The 23,538-nt window shown below is 36.2% G+C and overlaps 1 protein-coding gene across 3 annotated transcripts in view; it reads left to right on the top strand.

Annotated features, from left to right (window-relative positions):
• nhsl3 (NHS like 3) overlaps positions 1–23,538 on the top strand; it is a 70,964-nt gene that overhangs the window by 39,620 nt on the left and 7,806 nt on the right. For all 3 annotated transcript variants that reach the window (XM_073822061.1, XM_073822062.1, XM_073822063.1), the window contains 4 exons: positions 14,587–14,742; positions 14,876–14,916; positions 16,624–16,750; positions 17,539–17,646. In XM_073822061.1, the coding sequence (XP_073678162.1) occupies positions 14,587–14,742; positions 14,876–14,916; positions 16,624–16,750; positions 17,539–17,646 (432 nt within the window). The remainder of the gene's footprint in view (positions 1–14,586; positions 14,743–14,875; positions 14,917–16,623; positions 16,751–17,538; positions 17,647–23,538) is intronic.

Raw genomic sequence — 23,538 nt, forward strand, 5'->3', positions numbered from 1 at the left:
TGCATTTTGTGTGATCCCTCTTATTTTGGCAAAACAATTAACATTTAGCATATTCTGCAAGGTGTATGTAAACTTTTGACCTCAACTGTATATCGATTCAAAATATCGGTTGTCAGTCTACTTGATCTGTAATAACCGGTATCGGAATTTGCCCTGAAAAACATATCAGTCAACCCCTATTACAAAAGTCCTACATAGAGTAAAATATAGAGTAAAAAAATAATTGCATTTAATATAAAACAAATCTGAAATACATCTCATAAATTCAGTTCAATTCATGTTTGTTTGTATAGCGTTTTTCCACGATACAAATCATTGCAAAGCAGCTTCACAAAAAAATGTAAGTTTCTACATTACATTTCAGAGTAGCTTATCAGTGGTGACTATCACGCAGTTAATGAAATGTATTTAAACAAACGGTGATCACTATTAACAGCCAAGATTATATGTTGCGATGAAACTTAGAAAATTTAGTAGTTTTGTATGTTGGTTAAGTGTTGTTGTCATCTGAGGTCCTCTTTTCTTCTGAAAATAGCAAAGGGCCTAAGACAGATCTTAGTGGCACACCATACTTCTCTGGCAAGAATTGAGATGATTCCTCGTTTAAATAAACAAATTGATAACAATCAGACAGGATCTAAACTTAAGGAAGGATCTTAAATCATGCCATCAAATACCTGTATAGTTTTGTAATCAGTCTATGAGTATCTATATTGTCGAACACAGCAGTAAAACTAGTAATGACAGCCTTGGTTTGACACAAAAAGCAAATAATTTGCAGTTTCTGTTCTATGATAAGTGAATAAGTGTCAGAAATCATTACTTTCAGCTTGTTATTAAGTATATTCTTGGAAAGCAAAACTTTTTAAAAGTTTCAAAGTGTACTTCTTTCACAAGGGCACTCATGACTTGGTTCCCACGATATCTTCGGACAAATAAGCACCACTCATACATTTCAGTTTGAAATATACTTTCAACAAGTGGGCCCATATTTGTCAGTGGGGTCAAAGGTTAAGTAATGGTTATGACGCCTGCTAAGAACACAATCTAACACAACCATTCACAGAAAGGAAGTAATAAATGTCTCATAAAAGCCTTACAGGCTTAGTGACAGTAAACTACATAATTGTGTTTTAGTATTTACCAGACATTTAGCAATGAATGTTTTTTGGTACTTGGTAGTAAACACACCCCCATGGCCTAAAACCTGACAGTTATTAATAGAGACATTCTCCAGCTCACCGTGCTTTGAAGTCAATTTGATTAATGTAATTATTCCATCACGGAAAGAAATGCGTTTCACCCACAGTGCCATGCACAGGTCATGCATCCTGTTTTTCTGTATGTGAAGAATGTGTCTTTTCAGTATAGCATGATGATACTTCATATGGCTGGATTTAATTGTGAGCTGGACAAAAATAGCAACACAACTTATACATTTCAGGCCAATAAAAGCATCAAAACATTTAAATGCATTGAAAATCAAAGGGCACACAGACTATGTTTTAAAGTTTACGTGAATATGAGTAGCTCACAGAGCTTGATCATTGAGGCTTGGACGGCTCTCCTTCGCTGTCCACAACAGCCTTCTGTGGTGTTAAAGTATAAAAATACCACTGAACTCAAATCCCTCTCCGAATTTTTGTATCCGGCATGTATTTGATTTAACCACAGTGGAAGGATATTCACTAAAATATTTAAATGTTTTTGGTTACTTTCTATGTCTCTTTCTTTGCCTTTCTTAGAAACAAAAGAAGTTTTGACCACAGACGGCATGTACAGCATTACCAACTCCTAGATCCTAGATTAAATCCCTGACAGGGATATCGAAATCACTTCATAAAAATCATGTTATGAGAATATTTTCTGAACTTCTGAATGAAATAAAATAAAAATACATGATGTGAAAGCCACACAATGATCTGTGCAGTATAATCATGTGCTGTTTTTGTCCTGAAGATGTAATTGACATTGTTTTGGTAGAAACAGCTTGTTGCCTGGAGATGTTGTCACTAATGAATGATCAGATGTGATAAAGAGAGAGAAAGACTTTGCTCAGGGTCACACTCTGCTAACAGACACCGAGAACTGACAATAGTCTCCAAACTCTGAAAAAATAGTATTTTTAAGCAAACAAGCTAAAAGGCAAAAAAGTGAGATGAGCACAATGAAGAATAATTGTAAATATATCACACTAGAATAGAGATAGCTTAAGCTGACAGGGACTAAAGGCCACAAAACTGTAACTTTGATTTAATCGAGTGTTTAATCTAAACAAACGACCCAACACATTTAATTTTATTTAATTCATTTTATAACACAGCCTCATAAAGGCACTGAACAGTAGCCAGATTGAGATCCAATGGATATAAATAACAGGAGCATAGTACAATACACACTGGTATTGCTTAAAGAGAAACAATAGATGCTTTTATTTGCATGGCCTAATGTCACCTCAACATTTAAGCACCACAGAGATAAAACAGAGATAAAGTATGTGTTTCAAAACAGTATTTACAAGATTCTATTAACAAGTCAAGTTAGTAAATCCATTTTCTTGTTTATTAATGAACCCAGATTCACTGAAAAAATGTGCCTGTGGCAAAATGGTCACATTGCTTCTTGATAAAAGGTTAAACGAGACATATCATGAAAATCTGACTTTTTCCGTGTTTAAGCGTTATAATCGGGTCCCTGGTGCATCTACCAACCCAGAAAGCGTGAAAAAGATGTTGTTTTCGCAAGCAACAACGGTGTACCAATTCTAACACCATGGCAAAAGTTTGAGCAAAGCATGCTTACTGTTCTGTCATTGGCTGCACAGATGAGCACAGAATTTCCCAGCCATTCACCTTCACAGACATAACCAGCTATTTTAGTAACACGTGTGTTTTAAACATAAACCTGTGTGTATTTGACAGATTAAGCGCAATAAGACATGAAAGAGAACTTAGTTTAGTACTCACATGCCATGTAACAGCTGCTTTCTGTGTGTGTGCTTCCGATGTGTGCACTTAGAAAAACATATATCAGAAGTTGAAACTAATATGGTTTAAAACGCATGATTTCAGTGCGATAGACATGATAATCAAAACCAAACAGATGTTTTTTAGCAGAGTATCTGACGAATGAGCTGTAAAGCCACTCTATTCCGGAAAAGAGGGTTATTTGCATTTTAGATCACTTCTCCAACTGTTTGAGCTCTTGTGTTTTGAGTGTTGTGATTTGTGCTGTACCAGGTGAGTTTCCAAGCAAGTTTACTACATCAGAAAATTTAGTTATGTATCTATGTAATCTAGTTATGTAATGCAAATGTTTGTAACTGCCACTTGTGTATAGCTAGGTATTGATTTAGAGCTTTACAAAAGTTTAGGTAGATGCAGATGAGCCCAGGTTGTTGATATACAGTTGAAGTCAAAAGTTTACATACACCTTGCAGAATTTTCCCAAAATAAGAGGGATCATACCAAATGCATGTTATTTTTTATTTAGTACTGAAGCTGAGTAAGATATTTCACATAAAGGATATTTACATAGTCCACAAGAGAAAAAAATAGTTGAATTTATAAAAATGACCCCGATCAAAAGTTTACATACGCTTGATTCTGAATACCTGTTGTTACCTGAATGATCCACAGCTGTGTTGTTTTGTTCAGTGATAGTAGTTCATGAGTCCCCTGTTTGTCCTGAACAGTTAAACTGCCTGCTGTTCTTCAGAAAAATCCTTCAGGTCCCTCAAATTCTTTGTTTTTTCAGAATTTTTGAAAAAACTCTCACTGATGCTCCAGAAAGAAAAACAATGTAAGGGGTGCCAGGGGTGTAAACATTTGAACAGAATGTAGATGTGTACATTTTTCTTATTTTGCCTAAATATCATATTTTTTCATTTAGTACTGCCCTTCAGAAACTACAGAACATTCTTACATGTTCCCCAGAGGACAAAATAAGTTACATTTACCCTGATCTTCAATTTCTAAAAGTTTAAACCACCTCTTAATGCATGGTTTTTCCTTCTGGAGTATCAGTGAGCATTTGAACCTTCTGTAATAGTTTCATATGAGTCCCTCAGTTGTCTTCAGTCTGGATCCTAAAATCATACAGTCGTTGAAAAGGGTTCAAATACACAAAAATTCTGAAAATCCAAAGAATTTGTGGGACCTGAATGATTTTCAGTATTCAGAATAAAGTGTATGAAAACTTTTGAACAGGGCCTACAACTTTTAAAAAGTCAGGAACACCATAACAAAAGAGCTGCTTATATTATAACTGCTTATATTAGTGACATGCAGCTGCTTGTTAGCACCATGCAACCTTGTATGACCTCTGTTATGACGATAGTAGAATACTAAGCAGATGGGATGCAACATACAGAATCACTATATATTTCACTGTAACACTTTTATTGGTAATAACATTTAACATTCAACACACGACCTTAGTCACCGGAGGAGGGGTTCCATGTTTCTTTTGTAGACATCTGCTTCATGAAAATTAGACTGATGTTGTTTGCGATGAGAGCGATATACACTAAGTAGATTTCCTGAAATTAAATATTCCATATCATATTAGGAATAAATAAACATATTAATTTGCAACTACACTACATACACAAACAACCCATGCATCAGTGTGTATGTGACAATCTTTGGTGGGGAATTTGAGGCAGCTTTTCAAAATCTTTGTTTGAAAAGCATTTCTTTAAAATAAAAGCCACTTGATTTGCTATTTTGGAATCAATTGCAGTGACGTTTTAACATTGCTTTAAGTGTGTACTAACATTTCTTTGGCTGTTGTAAATTTACTAATGAAGAGTGTCTGATAGAATGAGAGCCATCCTAAAAACATCATAACGCCTGCAGAATAAACCCTGTATGCTTCTCAACCCCTAATGCTATTATTAGTAAGTATTGATGAAGCTTTCAGGCAAGGGGGAAAGGATTAATTCACACAGTGGTTTTTTTTTTTACAGAAGATTTATAGATGCTTCAAGGGACTTGTAAACACTGATAGATGCGGAACTCCATCACATCCAAGAAAATAAACTTGCCTTTGGCTTCCTGACGCTAATGACTTGAGGTGGTGCACTGCAGGGCGCTCTAAAATTAACCAGATGATCAGGAGGGGAGGGGAAAGCAGAGCCGAAGAAAAACGTCTCATCATCTCCTGAGACACTGAGAAGACGCCCATCTCCTCAGTTGTTTGGTCAGATTCCTTGAAAACAACACAGAAGCAGTTTTATGAAAGCAGCCTATTGTCAAAACGGAAGATTTGGGTCTGATATCTGGGGCAGGACTCTGTTAGCCACGCTTAAACAACCAACTATAGAAGTGGTCACATATAATTAAATAAATACAAGTCAACAATTGCCGCACTTGTTGGCAAAAGTCAAACTAATTCTGTGGGTGTATAGTAGGAACAAAGAATGCTAATTTCTAGACATTTATGGAAGATTTCACATGTATTGTTTGGTTGAAGCTTACCTGTGATTAAACGCAAAAGCAGTCATGGAAAAATGTGGAAAATAGAAGCTAAAACAGCTGCAAGGTACATTAACCTTCTATTGGTGTTTATCCCCGATTAAGTCAAATGTTAAAGAGTACACCCTCCTTTGAAAGCCTCGGGACAAAATGATCCCACGTTTATAAGTAACTACTGTATGAGAACATTTCAGTGGGTGGTGGATAGAAATATTTAAAGCATATTTCATCCGTTTCTTTGTTTTTGCACATACAGGCTATACATCATGCATGCATACATACCTATATACACACACACACACACACACACACACACACACACACACACACACACACACACATACACATACAAACTCATACACAACTTTTGATTTAAATGAGGACAGAGAATCTGAGAGAATATTCAGAATAGTTTTGGTTTGTGAGAGCAAGGTGACTTGCTATATGGGAAACTCAGAACAACAACTTCTGAACTAAAAATGTTCCTCTGTCTGTCTGCAGTTGGAAAAACTTTTTAAAAGTTTATTATGAGTTGCAACAAACAGATGTGTTGCGATATATATGGGAATATGTTCCCAGTTCTAGCTATCGTCTCTGTAAGTTCTACTAGTGTGCACTAAGTGGATCTGGGCATATTTTTTGGAAACTTTAGGAGAGATTTTTATTAGGCAGAGTGAATCAGATCTATCAGACAATGCTACAAAGACAACAGAGACATCCTGTACCACCACCTGGTGGACTTTATGGAACATTATTTTTACATTATTAAAAAATATAAAATGTATAAAAATGATTTCAAACAAAAATCACATTATTAAAAAATATATAATACATATAATAATGAAATATTAATTTTGTAAAAATTATATATATATATATATATATATATATATATATATATACAGTCTATAAGACGATGTACAAGAGGCATCATTGTGGAAAAATTATTACTCATCTTTTATTTACATTTGAACAAAAAGTGGCATGTCCAAAATTATTCATACCCTTCTCAATAATCAATAGGAAAGCCTTTATTGGCTATTACAGCAATCAAACACTTCCTATAATTGCTGACCAGCTTTTTGCATGTCTCCACTGGTATTTTTGCCCATTCATCTTTAGCGATGAGCTCCAACTCTTTCAGCTTGGAGGGTTTCCTTGCCATCACCTTGATCTTTAGCTCTCACCACAGATTCTCAGTTGGATTTAAGTCAGGACTCTGGCTGGGCCACTGCAAAATGTTAATGTTTTTGTCTGCTAACCATTTCTTCACCACTTTTGCTGTGTTTGGGTCATTGTTGTGCTGAAATGTCCACTGGTGCCCACCAGCAGAGCCCAGATTCATCAGGATGGCCTTGGTGGTGATCTTTGGATTCTTTTTTACCTCTCTCTCTATCCTCCTGGCCAGCACAGGTGTCACTTTTGGCTTCCGACCACGTCCTCTGAGATTTTTCAGAGTGCGGAACGTCTTGTATTTTTTAATAATACTTTGCACTGTAGCCACTGGAACTTCAAAACATTTAGATATGGTCTTATAGCCCTTTCCTGACTTGTGCGGCCGCAGCCGCAGGTCCTCAGTGAGCTCCTTTGTCTTAGCCATGACTGTCCACAAACCAACAGCAGAGAGCTTCTGTTTTTCACCTGTTGAGTTGATTAAAACAGCTGTTCCCAATGAATCAGGGTAATTAGGATGCTTTAGAACTGCTTGGACTATTTGGAATGGTGTAGAACTTTGGATTTTCCATATGTGACAGTTTGCAAAGGGTATGAATAATTTTGGACATGCCACTTTTTGTGCAACTGTAAATAAAAGCTGAGAAATATTTTTTTCCACAATTCCTCTTGTGCATCGTCTTATTATCTTTTGGGAGAAGCCTGTGTTGAATAAAAGTAACTCTAAGTCATAATTTGCCAGGGGTATGAATAATTTCGGGCTTGTTGCCACGTTCCAGGCAACCAGTTACCCATGTTTTTCCAACCTTCTACCCGTGAATGGTGCACTGGAAAGGTAGTCAAACTCGTGACTTCCCTCCCGTGAACTCGTACTAGGCTGATGTACTCCCAGTTCCGAGTTCTGACGTAACATAGCCCACGAAACAACGTCAGCCCCTACGGGTGCAATGTTTATGCAAGTGGTACACGGTGGAAAAATAGAAAATATAACGTTGCAATCTAAATTAATAATAATATAAAAATAATAAATGCACTCAGGCAGTTTGACTTGCCTGGAATAATAATAATAATAAAAATTTATTTCGCTTATGTAAACCCAGTTGCTAATAGCCAATTCAATCAAGTACCAGGTTATGCTTCTGTAATTTACCTCAAATTTACCGTTAACGGTAATTTACCGTTCAAGAGTTTGGATCAGTAAGATTTTTAATGTTTTTTTTGTTTTTTTTTACTCGTTATGCTCATCAAAGTTACATTTTTTAAATCAAAAATACAGAAAAAAGTATTATTATGAAATATTATTGCAATTTAAAAGTTTTCTATTTTAATATACCTGAAAATATAATTTATTTCTGTGATGCAAAGCTGAATTTTCAGAATCATTACTCCAGTCTTCAGTGTCACATGATCTTTCAGAAATCATTCTAATATGCTGATTTATTATCAATGTTGAAAACAGTTGTGCTGCTTAATATTTTTTGATACTTTTTTCAGGATTCTTTGATTAATAAAAAGTTAAAAAGAACAGCATTTATTCAAAATAGAAAAATAGAAACTTTTCTAACAATATAAGCCTTTACTATCAATCAGTAAGACTTTTTATTGATTTAACACAATCATTGCTGAATAAATGTATTCATTTCTTTCAAAGAAAGAAAGACAAAATTTACTGTCCACAAACTTTGAATGGTAGTGTATATTGTAATGAAAGATTTCTATTTTAAATAAATGCTGTTCTTTTTAATGTTTTATTTATTGCAGAATTTTTAAGAAAATATCACAGGCTCCAAAAATATTAAGCAGCACAGCTGTTTTCAACATTGATCATACATCAGAATATTAGAATGATTTCTGAAAGATCATGTGACACTGAAGACTGGAGTAATGATGCTGAAAATTCAGCTTTGTATCACAGCAATAAATTCTATTTTAAAGTATATTAAAATAGAAAACCACTATTTTAAATGTAAATAATATTTGACAATATTATTTTTTTTTCTGTATTTTTAATCAAAAATATATTTTTTAAAAATCATTCTGATCCCAAACTTTTGAACGACAGTGTATGTGGAATTTGTCTCCTGTGGATCTAGGAATACAAATACTTAAGTGTGAAGAAATTCAAGGATCTGGTAGTGGTTTAAAGGCATGCATCAACTCTCATCTTCTCACACCATGTGCCAGATGGTGTCTTTTGGCTCCCCTGATAAATATTAATGGGATTTCTGGAGTTGGACAACAGGCAGTTGGGTGAAATCTGCATGACAGACTGTAGAAAGAAAAAGATGAGAAAGTCAATGGGATTAAAAAATAATCAACTACTTAGAAACATAATGGCACACCTCATAAAGCATAAACATAAAGAGCTGAGTTATGATTCATGCATTCAGATGTGGTGAATCTCTGTTCAAAGCTAAGAATGGGAAGTTTGCCAGATGAAATCATGACCTTTCTATCTCAGTTTGAAGTGACGCCCATAATTCTCAGCCAACTCCACTTTAGTCTGTGTTCAGTGCCAAAACCAGCGACTGTAAAGCAAGTGTAGACATGGGACGTCTGATAAATGGTTTACTGATAAACCCCCTGCAGAGGTATATGGAACATACCAAGTAGTAACTGTTACTCTAAACCTGAAATAATCGTTTAAAAGATTAGTTTAATTCATTTCCAAAATAAAAATGTCCTGATAATTTACTCACCCTCATGTCATATAAGATGTTCATGCCTTTTCTCTTCAGTTGCAAAAAAATTAAGGATTTTTCTCCATATAGTGAACTTCAGTGGGGATCCACGGATTGAAGGTCCAAACTGCAGTTTCAATACAGCTTCAAAAGGGCTCTACATTATCCCATTTTCTAAAAAATAAAAAAATAAAAGTAAAAAGGTTGTTCTTTTTAACCACAAATGCTCGTCTTGTACTATCTCAACCTCAAGCATTATATAATCATACACACATGACGTAGGAAGTACCAACCCAGTGTTTACACAGCGAACGTGCAAAGAAAGTCAAACACCCTTTACAAAAAAAGGTAAAACGATAGCGGACAGTTTTGAAAGGCTAGGAGTAGAAAATGAGATGGAGTTTTTCGTCCTACTCTACCTTTTTAAACCAAAGTACACAGACAAAGAACTAACCGCATGTAACCTTACCAAAGTCATTTTGCAATGCGTGAAGATGTGGACGCTAGCGCAAGACGAGCATTTATGTTCAAAAAGTATATACATTTCTAGAAAATGACCGATAGTTTTGCTAGATAAGAGTTCTTATTCCTCGACTGGGATTGTGTAGAGCCTTTTGAAGCTGCATTGAAATTGCAATTTGGACCTTCAACCGGTTGGCTCCCACTGAAGTCCACTATATGGAGATAAATCCTGGAATGTTTTCCTCAAGAACCTTCATTTCTTTTCGACTGAGAAAAAAGAAAGACATGAACATCTTGGATGACAAGGGAGTGAGTAAATTATCAGGATATTTTTATTCTGGAAGTGAACTAACCGTTAAAAGCAAATGTTTCCTCTTTCCTCTTCTCTGATACTTAAAGCTGTAACGGCTTAGGAAGTCTTGGAAAACAGTGCTTGAGTCATGCACTCTTATTATATTTTTATGTTTTTTCCCCATTTTTTTGGAGCTTAACAGGAGTATGTGAATATATGCTTTCACTGTATAGAGAAAAGCAGCATAAACTTTCTTCAAAACATCAACAATTTTGTGCTTTATAGGTTTGAGGTTGAACATTTTTGAATGTGAGTATCAGAAATTTTAGTTTTGAGTAAACGAAGTTCAAATAACCATCGTAATATCTGCTAAAACACAAGAACTGTGCGGTTCGAATCACACAGACAGTCAACTTTGTGCAATTGCTCATTTAACACCAATACTAGTCAACACTTCAGTATTTGATTCTAGTCTATATTGATTAAAATCTATATTCCTTTCCCTGTGCATAATGTTTACTATGGGTCAAAACATGGAGCATCTGCCGTAATCTGAGTGTGGCATGTTTCCAAGCAGATTTTAGGGGTTGCAGATTAGCCAGGCTCCCGTCAAGGCAAATCCCGAGTTCAGTTGGTGTATGGCACAATGGGGGAAAACAGCCAACACGTTGGGGGACACCACTCAGTAAGATGCTGACAAAAGCAGGGGCAAGGGGGAGGAGAGATGAAGAGGGGTGGGAAAGATCAGGGCAGCTGGAGGATTGGTGGCACACAGTAGATCTCATTGTGTCTGTCCCGATTATCCCTCATTGGAGACAGCTAGTTGACATCAGTTGGTCTGCAGCCGCAGAAGTGAACAGTTAGTCATGATGCTCCTCTTATCATTGAAGTAAAGACATCTTTAAACTACAATGATCTCTGTGTGGACTGTTATCTTAATGTAGACATGGTGGTCTTCATAAGTAAAAACGTTCGATCTCTGTTGTCGATCTTCAAGAAGAAGGGTGAGTAGATCCAAGAATTTTTTGAAGAACATAAATGTTTCTCCTGGTTCTCAAGGTAGTGTTTATATATTGTCTCTCCAATGTGAATATTGATTATTCAAACTTCTTATTTTTAAAATCAAACCCCATAAAATGTGTGGACCGAACTTGACTTGAAATAGAAGTCTGTTGGAATTAGTGAATACTTGCTGTATACTGGAGTATACTGTTTTTTATTAAACATTACTCTCATGTATTTAACACAGAACATTCCTTTGCCTTCAAAAAGAAGTAATTTGTGAAATGGACTTATACAGTGCATTTGGCTACAGTGTGTGTTTTGACTTTCTGTTGTACCACAATGCCTGTAGTCAGTGCCAGGACACCTGACACCCCCCACGGGGTGTACTATACAACAAGCTTAAAAGTTGATACCGAGAGAAAAGTTAGAAATCTGCATAAATGGCTAAGAGGCTGTTGAGAAGATCTCTTTGAAGGGAAAGTCCCTGTCCTAAAACACTCTCATTAACTCCATTTGCAATGCCTTTCGGAAGCATCAAAACTTATCTCATGCCCATAGTTTAAGGCACTCGGGAGGTACGTAAGGAAGATGATAGGGGTACGAGTATGAGGCTTCTCAATGTTTCTTTTGAGAGCGCCCCGTCTAACGATAGGCCACCCTCAAGTGTCCCGTTTCTTGCTATTGTAAAGTTAACAGTGAGTCTCAGTGCAAGTCAGACATGAAGGCCACTAAGGTAATTCTTAGTGCTTTGATGTTTGCAATGCTTTGCATGTTTTATGTATAAAGTTGCCAAGTTTTTCTAGAAAACTGTTTAATATTCTCTTGGGTCAATTGGGATTATTATGACTGCTGTGTTTTTGCTGTTGTTGATGTTTAGTGATAGTTATTCATAAGTCCCTTGTTTGTCCTGAACAGTTAGACTGCCTACTGTTTTTCAGAAAAAATCTTTTAGGTCCCACAAATTCTTTGGTTTTTCAGCATTTTTGTGTATTTGAACCCTTTCCAACAATGACTGATTTTGAGATCCATCTTTTCACACTGAGGACAACTGAGAGATTCATATGCAACTATTACAGAAGGTTCAAACACTCACTCATGCTCCAAAAGGAAACACATGCATTAAGAGCCAGGGGGTGAAATTTTTTATTTTTTTTGAATTTGAACATTTTTGAATTTGAAGATCAGGGTAAATTTCACTTATTTTGTCTTCTGGGAAACATGCAAGTATATTTGGTAGCTTCTGAATAACAGTACTAAATGAAAAAAAAAAGATATTTAAGGAAAGTACGGAAAATGTACACATCTTCATGCTGTTCAAAAGTTTTCACCCCAAGGCTCTTAATGCATTTTTTTTTTTTCTTCTGGAGCATCAGTGAGCGTTTAACCTTCTGTAATAGTTGTATATGAGTCCCTTAGTTGTTCTCAGTGTGAAAAGATGCATCTCAAAATCATACAGTCATTGTCAGAAAGGGTTCAAATACACAAAAATGCTGAAAAACCAAAGAATTTGTGGGACCCGAAAAACTTTTCTGAAGAACAGTGGGCAGTTTAACTTCAGGACAAACAAGGGAAACAAGAACAACTATCACTAAACAAAAAAACACAGCTGTGGATTGTTGTGAACTTTTTCTTATAGACCAGGAGACGTTTGGATATCTTGAAGCAGAAGTTTCTCTTTATTGAGATACTAGCTAGTCATCAAAAGTCATCTGACTAAGGCAGATACATTATAGTTTATATACCTTTACAGGGGGAGGGATACATAGAGGTGGAGACAAAGCATGCAGATGCAGTACAGGAATCAACCCCTTACCGGAGTTCCCCCAGCCTTGATTGATCTCATTATCATAACAGTGTGGTTCAAAGGTATAGGTGCTAATCCAATCAGTCTGACAGTATTGCCCATACCTTCACATTATCATAGAGACAAAGGCATAGCTGTACCTTGCGAACAGAAAGGTTAATGTCTCAGACACCTGGGCTGCCTAATTTGATCTTCTTAGAATGTCAACATCTGTACCTCTAGAAGCTAAATACAGTGTACTTCAGTTTAGATTTTCCTGTGATGCTATGTCAGAACATAGGATCAGCATATCGTAAACAGATTCTTAAATTTGTAATCCTTCAGGATCATTCAGGTAACAACACAGTATTAAGAAGGGTATGCAAACTTTTGAATGGGGTCCTTTTTTAATTCAACTATTATTTTATCTTGTGACTATATGTAAACATCTTTTATGTGAAATATCCTATTCAGGTCAGCACTACATAAAAAAAATAACATGCATTTTGTATGATCTCTATTACTTTTGTAAGATAACATTTTGCAGATTCTCAAGGAGTATGTAAACTTTTGACTTCAACTGTACAAGTATTTGACTGGGATATGTCAGGTCATTTCAGAATGAAATTGAGTGAAGGTTTAAAGAAAGAAAGACAAGTCAACTTCCACAAGGTCCTTGTGCTGCCATATGTTAAATAGAGTTAAGCAAAGGGTAATCTGGTATTTCAAGGAATTAAAGATCAGAAGAGATTAACTGGTCACAGCATGAGTGTGAGGTCCATTACTATGTTGGAAATCTACAATCAACATGTGCCTCTAACATCCGTCAAAACCTGAATAGAGTTAGCTGCCAGCTTTAGCAGGTGTTGCTGATGGATAGAGAAAGGATGGGCATAGTTAAAGCACTTGACAGCCAGATTTCCAAGCCTTTATAGCAGCTCATTCAGAAAATGGGTGTGTGGAAATATGCGATCAGTCATATTTCAAATTTGAAAGGGGTAATTTGTAAATGTTGACTTTTTGTACCTTTACCAAAGCTTTCCTGGTGATGCATCAGTATTTTGATTTGATTTGAAAGAAACTTTTTTTAAACTCTCCTTAAAAACTTTGATAGACTGGTTGCGACTTGATAAGCTTTTAGTCAAGTCAAGTCACCTTTATTTATATAGCGGTTTTAACAATACAGATTGTGTCAAAGCAACTGCACAGTATTTAAACAGCACAATAGTGTGTAAGTAACGCATTATTGTAAACAATCAATTTTCAGTTAAAGGCAGTTCATCAATGAATTCAGTGATATCATCGTCCAGTTCAGTTCAAATAGTATAGGATATCACTGGAAAGTGTCCCCAACTAAGCAAGCCAGAGGCGACAGCGGCAAGGAACCAAAACTCCACAGGTGACAGAAATGGAGAAAAAAACCTTGTGAGAAACCAGGCTCAGTCGGGGGACCAGTTCTCCTCTGGCCAGACGAAACCAGCAGTTTGTACCAATGTCCGATTGTAGAGAACTCATCAGGTTCCTGTGGTGTAGCGCCGATGGCCGTCTAGGTTTGCGAGGTCTTTATTGATGATCCGTCTCTGGAGCTTCTCTGGTTGACATTCAGGGCTATAGAAGTCATCTCCAGGTGGTGATCCATGATCTAAGCTGGGTACGGAATAACTACATCCTTTTTTTTTTTTGTGAATAACAAGTTTTCTCTTCTATTTTTAGCAGGCCAAAAGCAGAATGAGCCAAGCAAGCTGACTGTACACTACACGGCATCTCAGCACTACCAGGAGAATGTGTTCATAGAGGGAAGCAGGCCACAGTACCTGGAAGACCTCCATACTGAGGCGCAGGAGGGACTGAAGATACTGCAACAGGAGGGTGAGCCTTACGCCCATCTGTCCATCTTTTGTTACACAAAACATACTATGACAACCTTAATGCACTGCTCACAGTCTGGCCTTCTAACATACAACTGTGTTTTCTGATGTACCTCACTCTTTCTACCATGCAGAGAACAAAAATGGAGTGGACTTTCAGGATGATCAGACTGTGGTAAGCTTCTGAATATTACATATCTATATACATGACAATTTCCACAAATATGGCATACTTTAGGATCCCATCCCGCCTTTTTAAAGCATTATAAATTCTTTTTTTTTTTTTGGTGTCAGACAATAGTAACCTAAAATTATACTAGCATAAAAAGGTGTTCAATTTAAATGAATCAAATGTTTTCAAACCCCTTATAAAATGGCAGTTCTGACCTGTCCGATCTCCTAGGTCAGGTCTTGAATTTTTGACTGTATCTAACAGTTAAAATGATTAAAACATCATCAAACTTTAATTACCTAAACTTTTAGGGCCTGGTTCTTACTAGTCTCACGTAGCCAGACCTTCAGACTGACGGCTGAAGGTCTGGAATTCATGGCAGCTTTAATTGGCCAAGTCCCGCCCATAAGGCCGTTTGACCGACATGTCAAACAACCAATCACAGTTCGTTTCATTCAGCGTCACGTTTCGGGGTGTAGAAATGTCCCCACAACAACAGACTGGCGTGCAACAAGTCAGTCATTGAAATAACCAGCATTGAAAGTTAACGAAGAAGAGGGAGAACAAGCAGTAAGTCAGTAATTTGTTCGCGAACGTCGCATATGTGTATAACAACAACGGCGTCTGCATAAGCACCTTTTAGCAAAACGCGAGTAAGTCAGTCTGCGCTTTGTTTCCCGGCGGACCGGAAATAAACGCGACACTCACGTGTTCAGGATATCCGATCAAATTCAACTAATCAGATCACGACTTCGACATTCCTGAAGTGTTTCCAGTTAAGTGTACCATATGCATCAGACGTTTAGCCAACGTTCCGTGGGCGTGACGCCCGAGGCTGAGACTATAGGTTCTTACAAACCCCTGAGGATAAGCTTTAGCCAAATTGATGCCGGCCCTATATTGTACTCTATTCATGGAAAAGACATATCACTTAAAGGATTAATTTACTCCAGAATTAAAATTCCCTGATAGTTTAGTCACCCCCATGTCATCCAATGTTCATGTCTTTCTTTCTTCAGTTGAAAATAAATGAAGGTTTTTGAGGAAAACATTCCAGCATTTTTTTCAAAATAGCGGACTCCAAAGGGGATCCACGGGTTGAAAGTCCAAATTGCCATTTCAATGCAGCTTTAAAGGGCTCTACACGAACCCAGCCGAGGAATAAAGGTCTTATCTAGTGACACAATTGTTAATTTTCTGGGGAAAAAAAAAAAAAAAAAAAAAAAAAAAAAGTGTATCCTTTTTTTTAACCACAAATGCTCGTCTTGCACTAACTCGACCTACGTAGTCATGTTAGAAAGGTAATGTGTAATGTAGGTAGAAGTACCAAGAAAAGTTGAACAACAATGAATTTGGAAGATTATTTTATAAAATTAATGATCGTTAAACTAGATAAGACCCTTCTTCATCGGCTGGGATCATGTAGAGCCCTTTGAAGCTGCATTGAAACTGCAATTTGAACCTTCAACCCACTGGCTCCCACTGAAGTCCATTATATGCAGAAAAATCCTGGAATGTTTTCCTCAAAACCTTAATTTCTTTGGGACTGTAGAAAGAAAGACATGATCATTTTGGATGACATTGGGCTAAGTAAATTATCAGGAAATTTTAATTCAGGAGTGAACTTATCCTTTAACTATTAAAAATGAATATGCATGAACTGAACCTTTAATGAATTGCTGTTTACTGATGACATCTACTTCTCCACAGCCAGAGGAAGATGCAAGCTCAAAAGAAAGAGATGAATCACTCGAGACTGATAGCACTGCTGGACACTCCGTCATTTCAGTGTCAACTGTCTCAGCAGTCTCCTCACGTCCAGTGCTTACACGTCAAGGTATACAATGCTGACTTCATAAGAAGGAGGAGGTCTAGAAATAAACAATGCTTAGTAGCACATACTACCTCTAGTTTTTTTCCCTCTAAAGTGTTTTCGGGTTTAAAAGGGAACACCGGTATTAAGACTTGTATGGCTTAATATAACATAAATTATGTCTCTTACCGAAGTATGTAGTGGAATACCCCTGAAAGATTTACGTTATTTAAAAAATCCACATCGTTTTATGGATATTTTGGTGCTATTATTTCGAAGACGTGAAATAGAGGCATTTGGTGAGCTACTGGAGCTAGCTGTTGGTATTTGCTTATATGCTTATATCCATCGCCACCTGTAAGCTCTTTTAGTAGCTGTGATCATCATATCAGTATTTTATTTTCCGAGTTGGGTTGAGGTAAAAATAGCAACAGGTAGCTTACTGAGTCCAACCATTTCACATCATCAAAATAATGACGCACCCCATAGTCCAAAATATATATAAAACGATTTGTTGTATTAAGCCATACAAGTCTTAATACCCGGGGGTTCCCTTTAACAATGCAATTGTATAGTGGGGGATTGCATATTGTAGTGGGGGAGATGGAGCGAAACAAGGCAGTCATATTGAAATGCAAAGACAAAGTCATACATAGTTAGGATCTGTCCTGTGAATAGGTTCAGAAAAAAAATGTGATATCAACAAATGAAATCAGTTAAGATTAAATAAGAAAACTTGTTTGTTACTTTAGTGTAGCCATCACTTTGAGTATGATTTCGTATTCAATCTCTATTTGTATCACTCCCTTTAGGTTCCACATTTAAGCCTTTGAACCCAGTTAAACGACTGGACAAGACCAAGAGGAGAAGTAGAAGAACAACTATAATGGGCATACCACAGCAAGTCCAAAGAGAACTGGGCATGTAAAACTATGTTACTGTCAAAAAAAAAATAAAAATAAAAATAATAATAATAATAATAATAATAATAATAATAATAATAATAATAATAATAATAATAATTAAAGCTGCAAGCAGCGATGACCGGGCCCTCGCCATCTGCGCAGTCACCATACCGATAGCATCAGAAAAACGGTGCCCAGTTGGCACATGCATTCACAGTAACCCTTCTGCCAGGGTCGATTTAAAGTTTATCGAATTGAAAGGGTTAATTAAAATCAACACACAGACACATACACACAATATTTAAAATGTTGCCATCCAGTTTAATTTGTTAAGATTAACTATATTAGTTAACATGAACAATAATTAAATGGCATTTATTAATGTTAATTAATATTAAGCAAAAGAAAGTATTCATATATTATTAAAAGGTACATTAGTACATTTATTTATATTTGTTAAAAATATTTGTGGGTTCATGTATTTATAATACATTTTAAGGCATTATAAGGAATGCATAATACATTATAAAAAACCTTATAATATGTTGTATAATCTCATGAGCATTCATAAGAACAGTTTTAATGTATTAGAATTTTTACTTTTTTATTATAGCTTTTATGAGTATGATTACCTCCTCATAGTTATAATGTATAAGTCTCATATTTTGCCATCTTACTGATGTCACTTTACTTAAAGCATACAAAGATCACTTATAAGTAATAATAATAATAATTCTCAAATAGCCATAAGATCAGGTATCAGATCAGATGAATGTATAATATGATAAGTTTAATTATTTTGATGGTACCCGTTAGACAGCTTTTTATAAGTAACTCTGCAACTGCATGTCAGCTAGCAGTAATTATTATTAGTAGTGTGCTAAATATGTGCTAACACTGTATTTTGACAGTTCCCCAAAAGAAAAACTGATTATAAGTAACTTTGCAAGAACATGAACCTTCTACTTAGCCTAACATTAACCTAAGTCTACACTGTAAGGAGTGTTAGTTGGTGAGAGTTAGTTGCTTATAGTCAATAGAATAGAATATAATGTAAAAAATAAATCTAATATGATATAGTCCATTACAAATGAAGTAGATTTAATATGGTGTCTATTGTGTGTTATAAATCATAATCTTAAAAGTTATAACCTCTAATATTTAAGTATTATAATGTATGTTATTTGTTGTTATGAATATTCATTGGATGATATAATATATAATATCATATGTTTTTTATAATGCATTATGCGTTCATTATAATGCCTTAGAAATACCCTTATAATAGAGGCTTCATAGAAAGTGTTACCAAATCAGTGAGACAAACAAAACATTTCATAATTTTTCATAAAAAAATAAAATAATGCTTTTTAGTGTTTATTTAAAAATTATTTAAAAGTATTCTAAAAGTACAGTACATAACAACTGCAAATGAATCTATGCATTCGTTTCTTTGTTGTACATTATGAATGAGCAGAATAGCTTTAGAGGTAAAAATATTCCTTATCATACGAGGACCTCTGGTGTTCATCCCTTGTATTACAGTTTTCATTTCTCTCTTTCACTTCTGGATACTTTTAATGTTTTTGGGGCCTCTGAGCATGATCAAATTTTGATACCAAGCGTATTTTCTAAGAATGATTTGTTCTTCATATATACAAAGTTTTGAATAGTTAGTATTAGGCACTTTAAAGATATGTGAAAATTAATGCTACTTTTTTACTGTGACTTTAAAAAATCACCACATCAACACCGTTCAAGATATCCCAAATCCGTTTACAATTTAGCATTTTGAGTATATTCTTATCATGTTGACAAAGTTTGGTGTGAACTTCTTGTTTCTGCTTTGTTTAGTATGATTTTATTTTCAGCCTGATTTTTCCAAAAATCCACATTCAAATAAAAATAGCCAACTTCCTGTTTATTATAGCTAATGAGTGTTAATTAGAAAGTCGTCCGGATTGATGAGAGCAATATACGTACCAAGTTTGGTGACTGTAGGCAAAACTAAACCCCCAACTTTTGTCAAAAGGTGGCGCTATAGAGTGCCTCCTCCACGCCCATTTATGGGCTTTTATCAGTGTCTAAATATCATTAATACAGATGTGTGTGTTGAGTTTCATGAAATTCCAAGTATTTTAAGTGGCTCGAAAACACAAAAAACTAAAGTTAAAGTTTGACACATTGCCATGTCAACATGATAAAATTTATCGATAATGCCCTTCACAGATTCTCATCGGCCATGTTTCGACATTATTGGGATGAAGTTTGAAGCAAATTGAGTAAAATTAAGAGGCTGATTTAAAAGCATTTAGAAAACGTTGTGCTTTCTGCTGCCAGTTGGTGGCGCTATAACTTTGACTCATAATAGTCACATCTCTGTGACTGGCATCAGACGATAAACAAACTGCTGAAGTTTGGTCAAAATCAGACAAAGTGTGTTAAAGTTATTAGACACTTCCTGTTTCTCATTTCTCGCCATAATTTTGTCACCCCGCCACGGCCAAACCGTTTGAAATATCAAAATTCCCCTGGCAATTTTGCTTCCCCAATGTCTTGAGATCATGCTGACCGAGTTTGGAGGCCATCGGTGGAAAGGCCTTAGAGGAGTATTTCAAATTCCATTGCATGCGCTTTTTAGACATCCCTGAATAGCTGACTTCCTGTTGGGCGAAGCACGGACTTTGAGCATTAGAGTTGTTCAGCCCGATGAGGTCTATATGTGTATGAATTTTGATAAATATAGGTCAACCGGTGTGTGCTCCAGAGTCCCTCAAAAGTTGCAATTTTTAACGCTGTGCCACGCCCCCCCCAGGTGACCCCCCCATGTCAAAGTTTGTGCGGGCCTGATGGCCGCAGGTTCCAATGCGTGTGCAAAGTTTCAAGAGTTTTCGTGTATGTTAAGGGCCCCGAAATCCCCCAAAACATTGATGAAATAATAATAATTAAAGCTGCAAGCAGCGTTGACCGGGCCCTCGCCGTCTGGCAGTCGCCATCACGATAGCATCAGGAAAACGGTGCCCAGTTGGCACATGCATTCACAATAACCCTTTGGACTAACCCTAACTGTCTCTCCTCCTGTCTGACTCTTTCTCTTACCACCCATCCCACCTCCTTACACTCAGCCACTTACCACACAAACACACATAGAGTGCAGAGCAGAGTGAGATCAGATTTGTTTTTTAATTTTCTTTCATTCGTGGAGTTTTGTATAATTATGAAATGAACTGTGTTTAATCAGAATGAATAGTTATTTGTATGAAAAAAGTTTCAAAGAGTTAGGATGCTGCACTTTAAATATATAATAAATCATTGAAAATTGAAAATGGAAAATAAAATTCTAGGCACGCTATCTGCCTCAAAAACACAGGAAACAAATATTTGAATGTATTTTGTATTTTTATTTATTTGCCATGGCAACAGCATTTGATGCATCAGGGACGCCTTTACAGACTCTCATCGGCCGTGTTTTTACATCATTCTGATGAAGTTTGAAGAAAATCGAGTACAAATATATTGTTCGTTGTTCGTTCGTGTGTTAGTTCATTAACCAATGTTAACAAAAGAGACCCTATTTTAAATAGTTACCATGTTTTATGATCTACATCCATTTTTAAATATTATTTTAATGATCTATAAGCATCTGTGAAATAATTATAAACAAATATATTAAAAATAAATACATATTAACTTAGTTGATGTATTTGTTTCTCATTCTAATTAAGTGAACTGAGCAGTATAGTGTCATACTTATAAGATTTTTTTATTCTATCAGTGAGATTGTATATATGTATATAAATCATATAATTTTTCCTTAAAAGATTTAAAAAAGATTTTAATGCTCTTTAAGCACCTATACAAAATAATTATGTAAAAGTACACTGACAGTACAGTCTATATCAACTGATTCTATGGATTATTTTCATTCTTATACACTGAGAATGAGCTAAATAGCATTAGAGGTCAAACGATTCCTTATCTTATGAGGACCTCTAGTGTTCATCCCTGGTATTAGAGCTTTAATCTGACAAATTTATGTGACACTTTTAATGTTTTTGGGGCCTCTGAGCATGATAACATTTTGAAACTACACGTATTTCCTAAGAATTTCTTGTTCTTTATATGTAAAAAGTTTTGATGAGTTAGAATAATGCAATTTAAAGATATATGACAATAACTCTTGACACCGTTCAAGATGTCCCAAAGCCGTTCACAATTTAACTTCTTCAGTATCTTGGCATCATGTTGACAAAGTTTGGTGTGAACTGTCTGATTCTGCTATGAGTGATATGAATTTATTCACAGCTATATTTAAAAACACAGGAAACAAATGTTAAAGTTTGACATGTTGCCATGGCAACAGCATTTGATGTATCAAGGACCCCTTCACAGATTCTCATCGGCCGTGTTTTGATATTATTCTGATGAAGTTTGAAGCAAATTGAGTAAAATTAAGAGGTTGATTTAAAAGCGTTTTGCAAGCAACACACTTCCTGCTGCCAGTTGGTGGCGCTATAACTTTGACTCATAATAGTCACATCTCTGTGATCGGTATCATACGACGAACAAACTGCTTAAGTTTGGTCAAAATCAGATAAAGTGTGTCAAAATTATTAGACATTTCCTGTTTCTCATTTCTCGCCATAATTTGTCGCCCTCCCACGGCCAAACCGTTCGAGATACCAAAAATCCCCTGGCAATTTTGCATTCCCAATATCTTGAGATCATGCTGACCGAGTTTGGTGGCCATCGGTGGAAAGGTCTAGAAGGAGTATTTCAAATTCCACAGCTTGATTTTTCCAAAAATCCATATTTAAATAAAAATAGCTGACTTCCTGTTGGTCGTAGCTAATGGGTGTAAATTAGAAAGTTGTCCGGCTTGATGAGTCCAATATATGTACCGAGTTTGGTGACTGTAGGACAAAGTAACCCCCCAACTTTGGTCAAAAGGTGGCGCTATGGAGCGCCTGCTCCACGCCCATTTATGGGCTTTTATCAGTGTTTAACTGTCATTAATACAGATGTGTGTGTTGAGTTTCATGAAATTCTAAGCATTTTAAGTGGCTCAAAAACACAAAAAACTAAAGTTAAAGTTTGACACGTTGCCATGGCAACATGATAAAAGTTATGGATAACGCCCTTCACAGATTCTTATCGGTCGTGTTTTGACATTATTGGGATGAAGTTTGAAGCAAATTGAGTAAAATTAAGAGGCTGAGTTTAAAGCGTTTCAAAAACGTCACGCTTTCTGCTGCCAGTTGGTGGCGCTATAACTTTGACTCATAATAGTCACATCTCTGTGATCGGCATCAGACGATGAACAAACTGCTGAAGTTTGGTCAAAATCAGACAAAGTATGTCAAAGTTATTAGGCACTTCCTGTTTCTCATTTCTCGCCATAAATTTGTCGCCCCGTCACGGTCAAACCGTTCGAGATATCAAAAATCCCCTGGCAATTTTGCGTCCCCAATGTCTTGAGATCATGCTGACCGAGTTTGGTGGCCATCGGTGGAAAGGCCTAGTAGGAGTATTTCAAATTCCATTGCATGCACTTTTTAGACATCCCTGAATAGCCGACTTCCTGTTTGGCGAAGCACGGACTATGAGTGTGAAATTTGTTCGGCCCGATGAGGTCTATATGTGTATGAATTTTGGTGACTGTAGGTCAACCGTTGTGCGTTCCAGAGCCCTTCAAAAGTCGCAATTTTTAACGCTGTGCCATGCCCCCCCCAGGTGACCCCCCCATGTCAAAGTCTGTCCGGCCCTGATGGCCGCAGGTTCCAATGTGTGTGCAAAGTTTCAAGAGTTTTCGTGTATGTTAAGGGCCCCGAAATTACCCAAAACATTGATGAAATAATAATAATAATAATAATAATTAAAGCTGCGAGCAGCGATGAACGGGCCCTC

Source organism: Garra rufa, chromosome 17 (assembly GCF_049309525.1).
Source record: "Garra rufa chromosome 17, GarRuf1.0, whole genome shotgun sequence".
Lineage (NCBI taxonomy): Eukaryota > Metazoa > Chordata > Actinopteri > Cypriniformes > Cyprinidae > Garra > Garra rufa.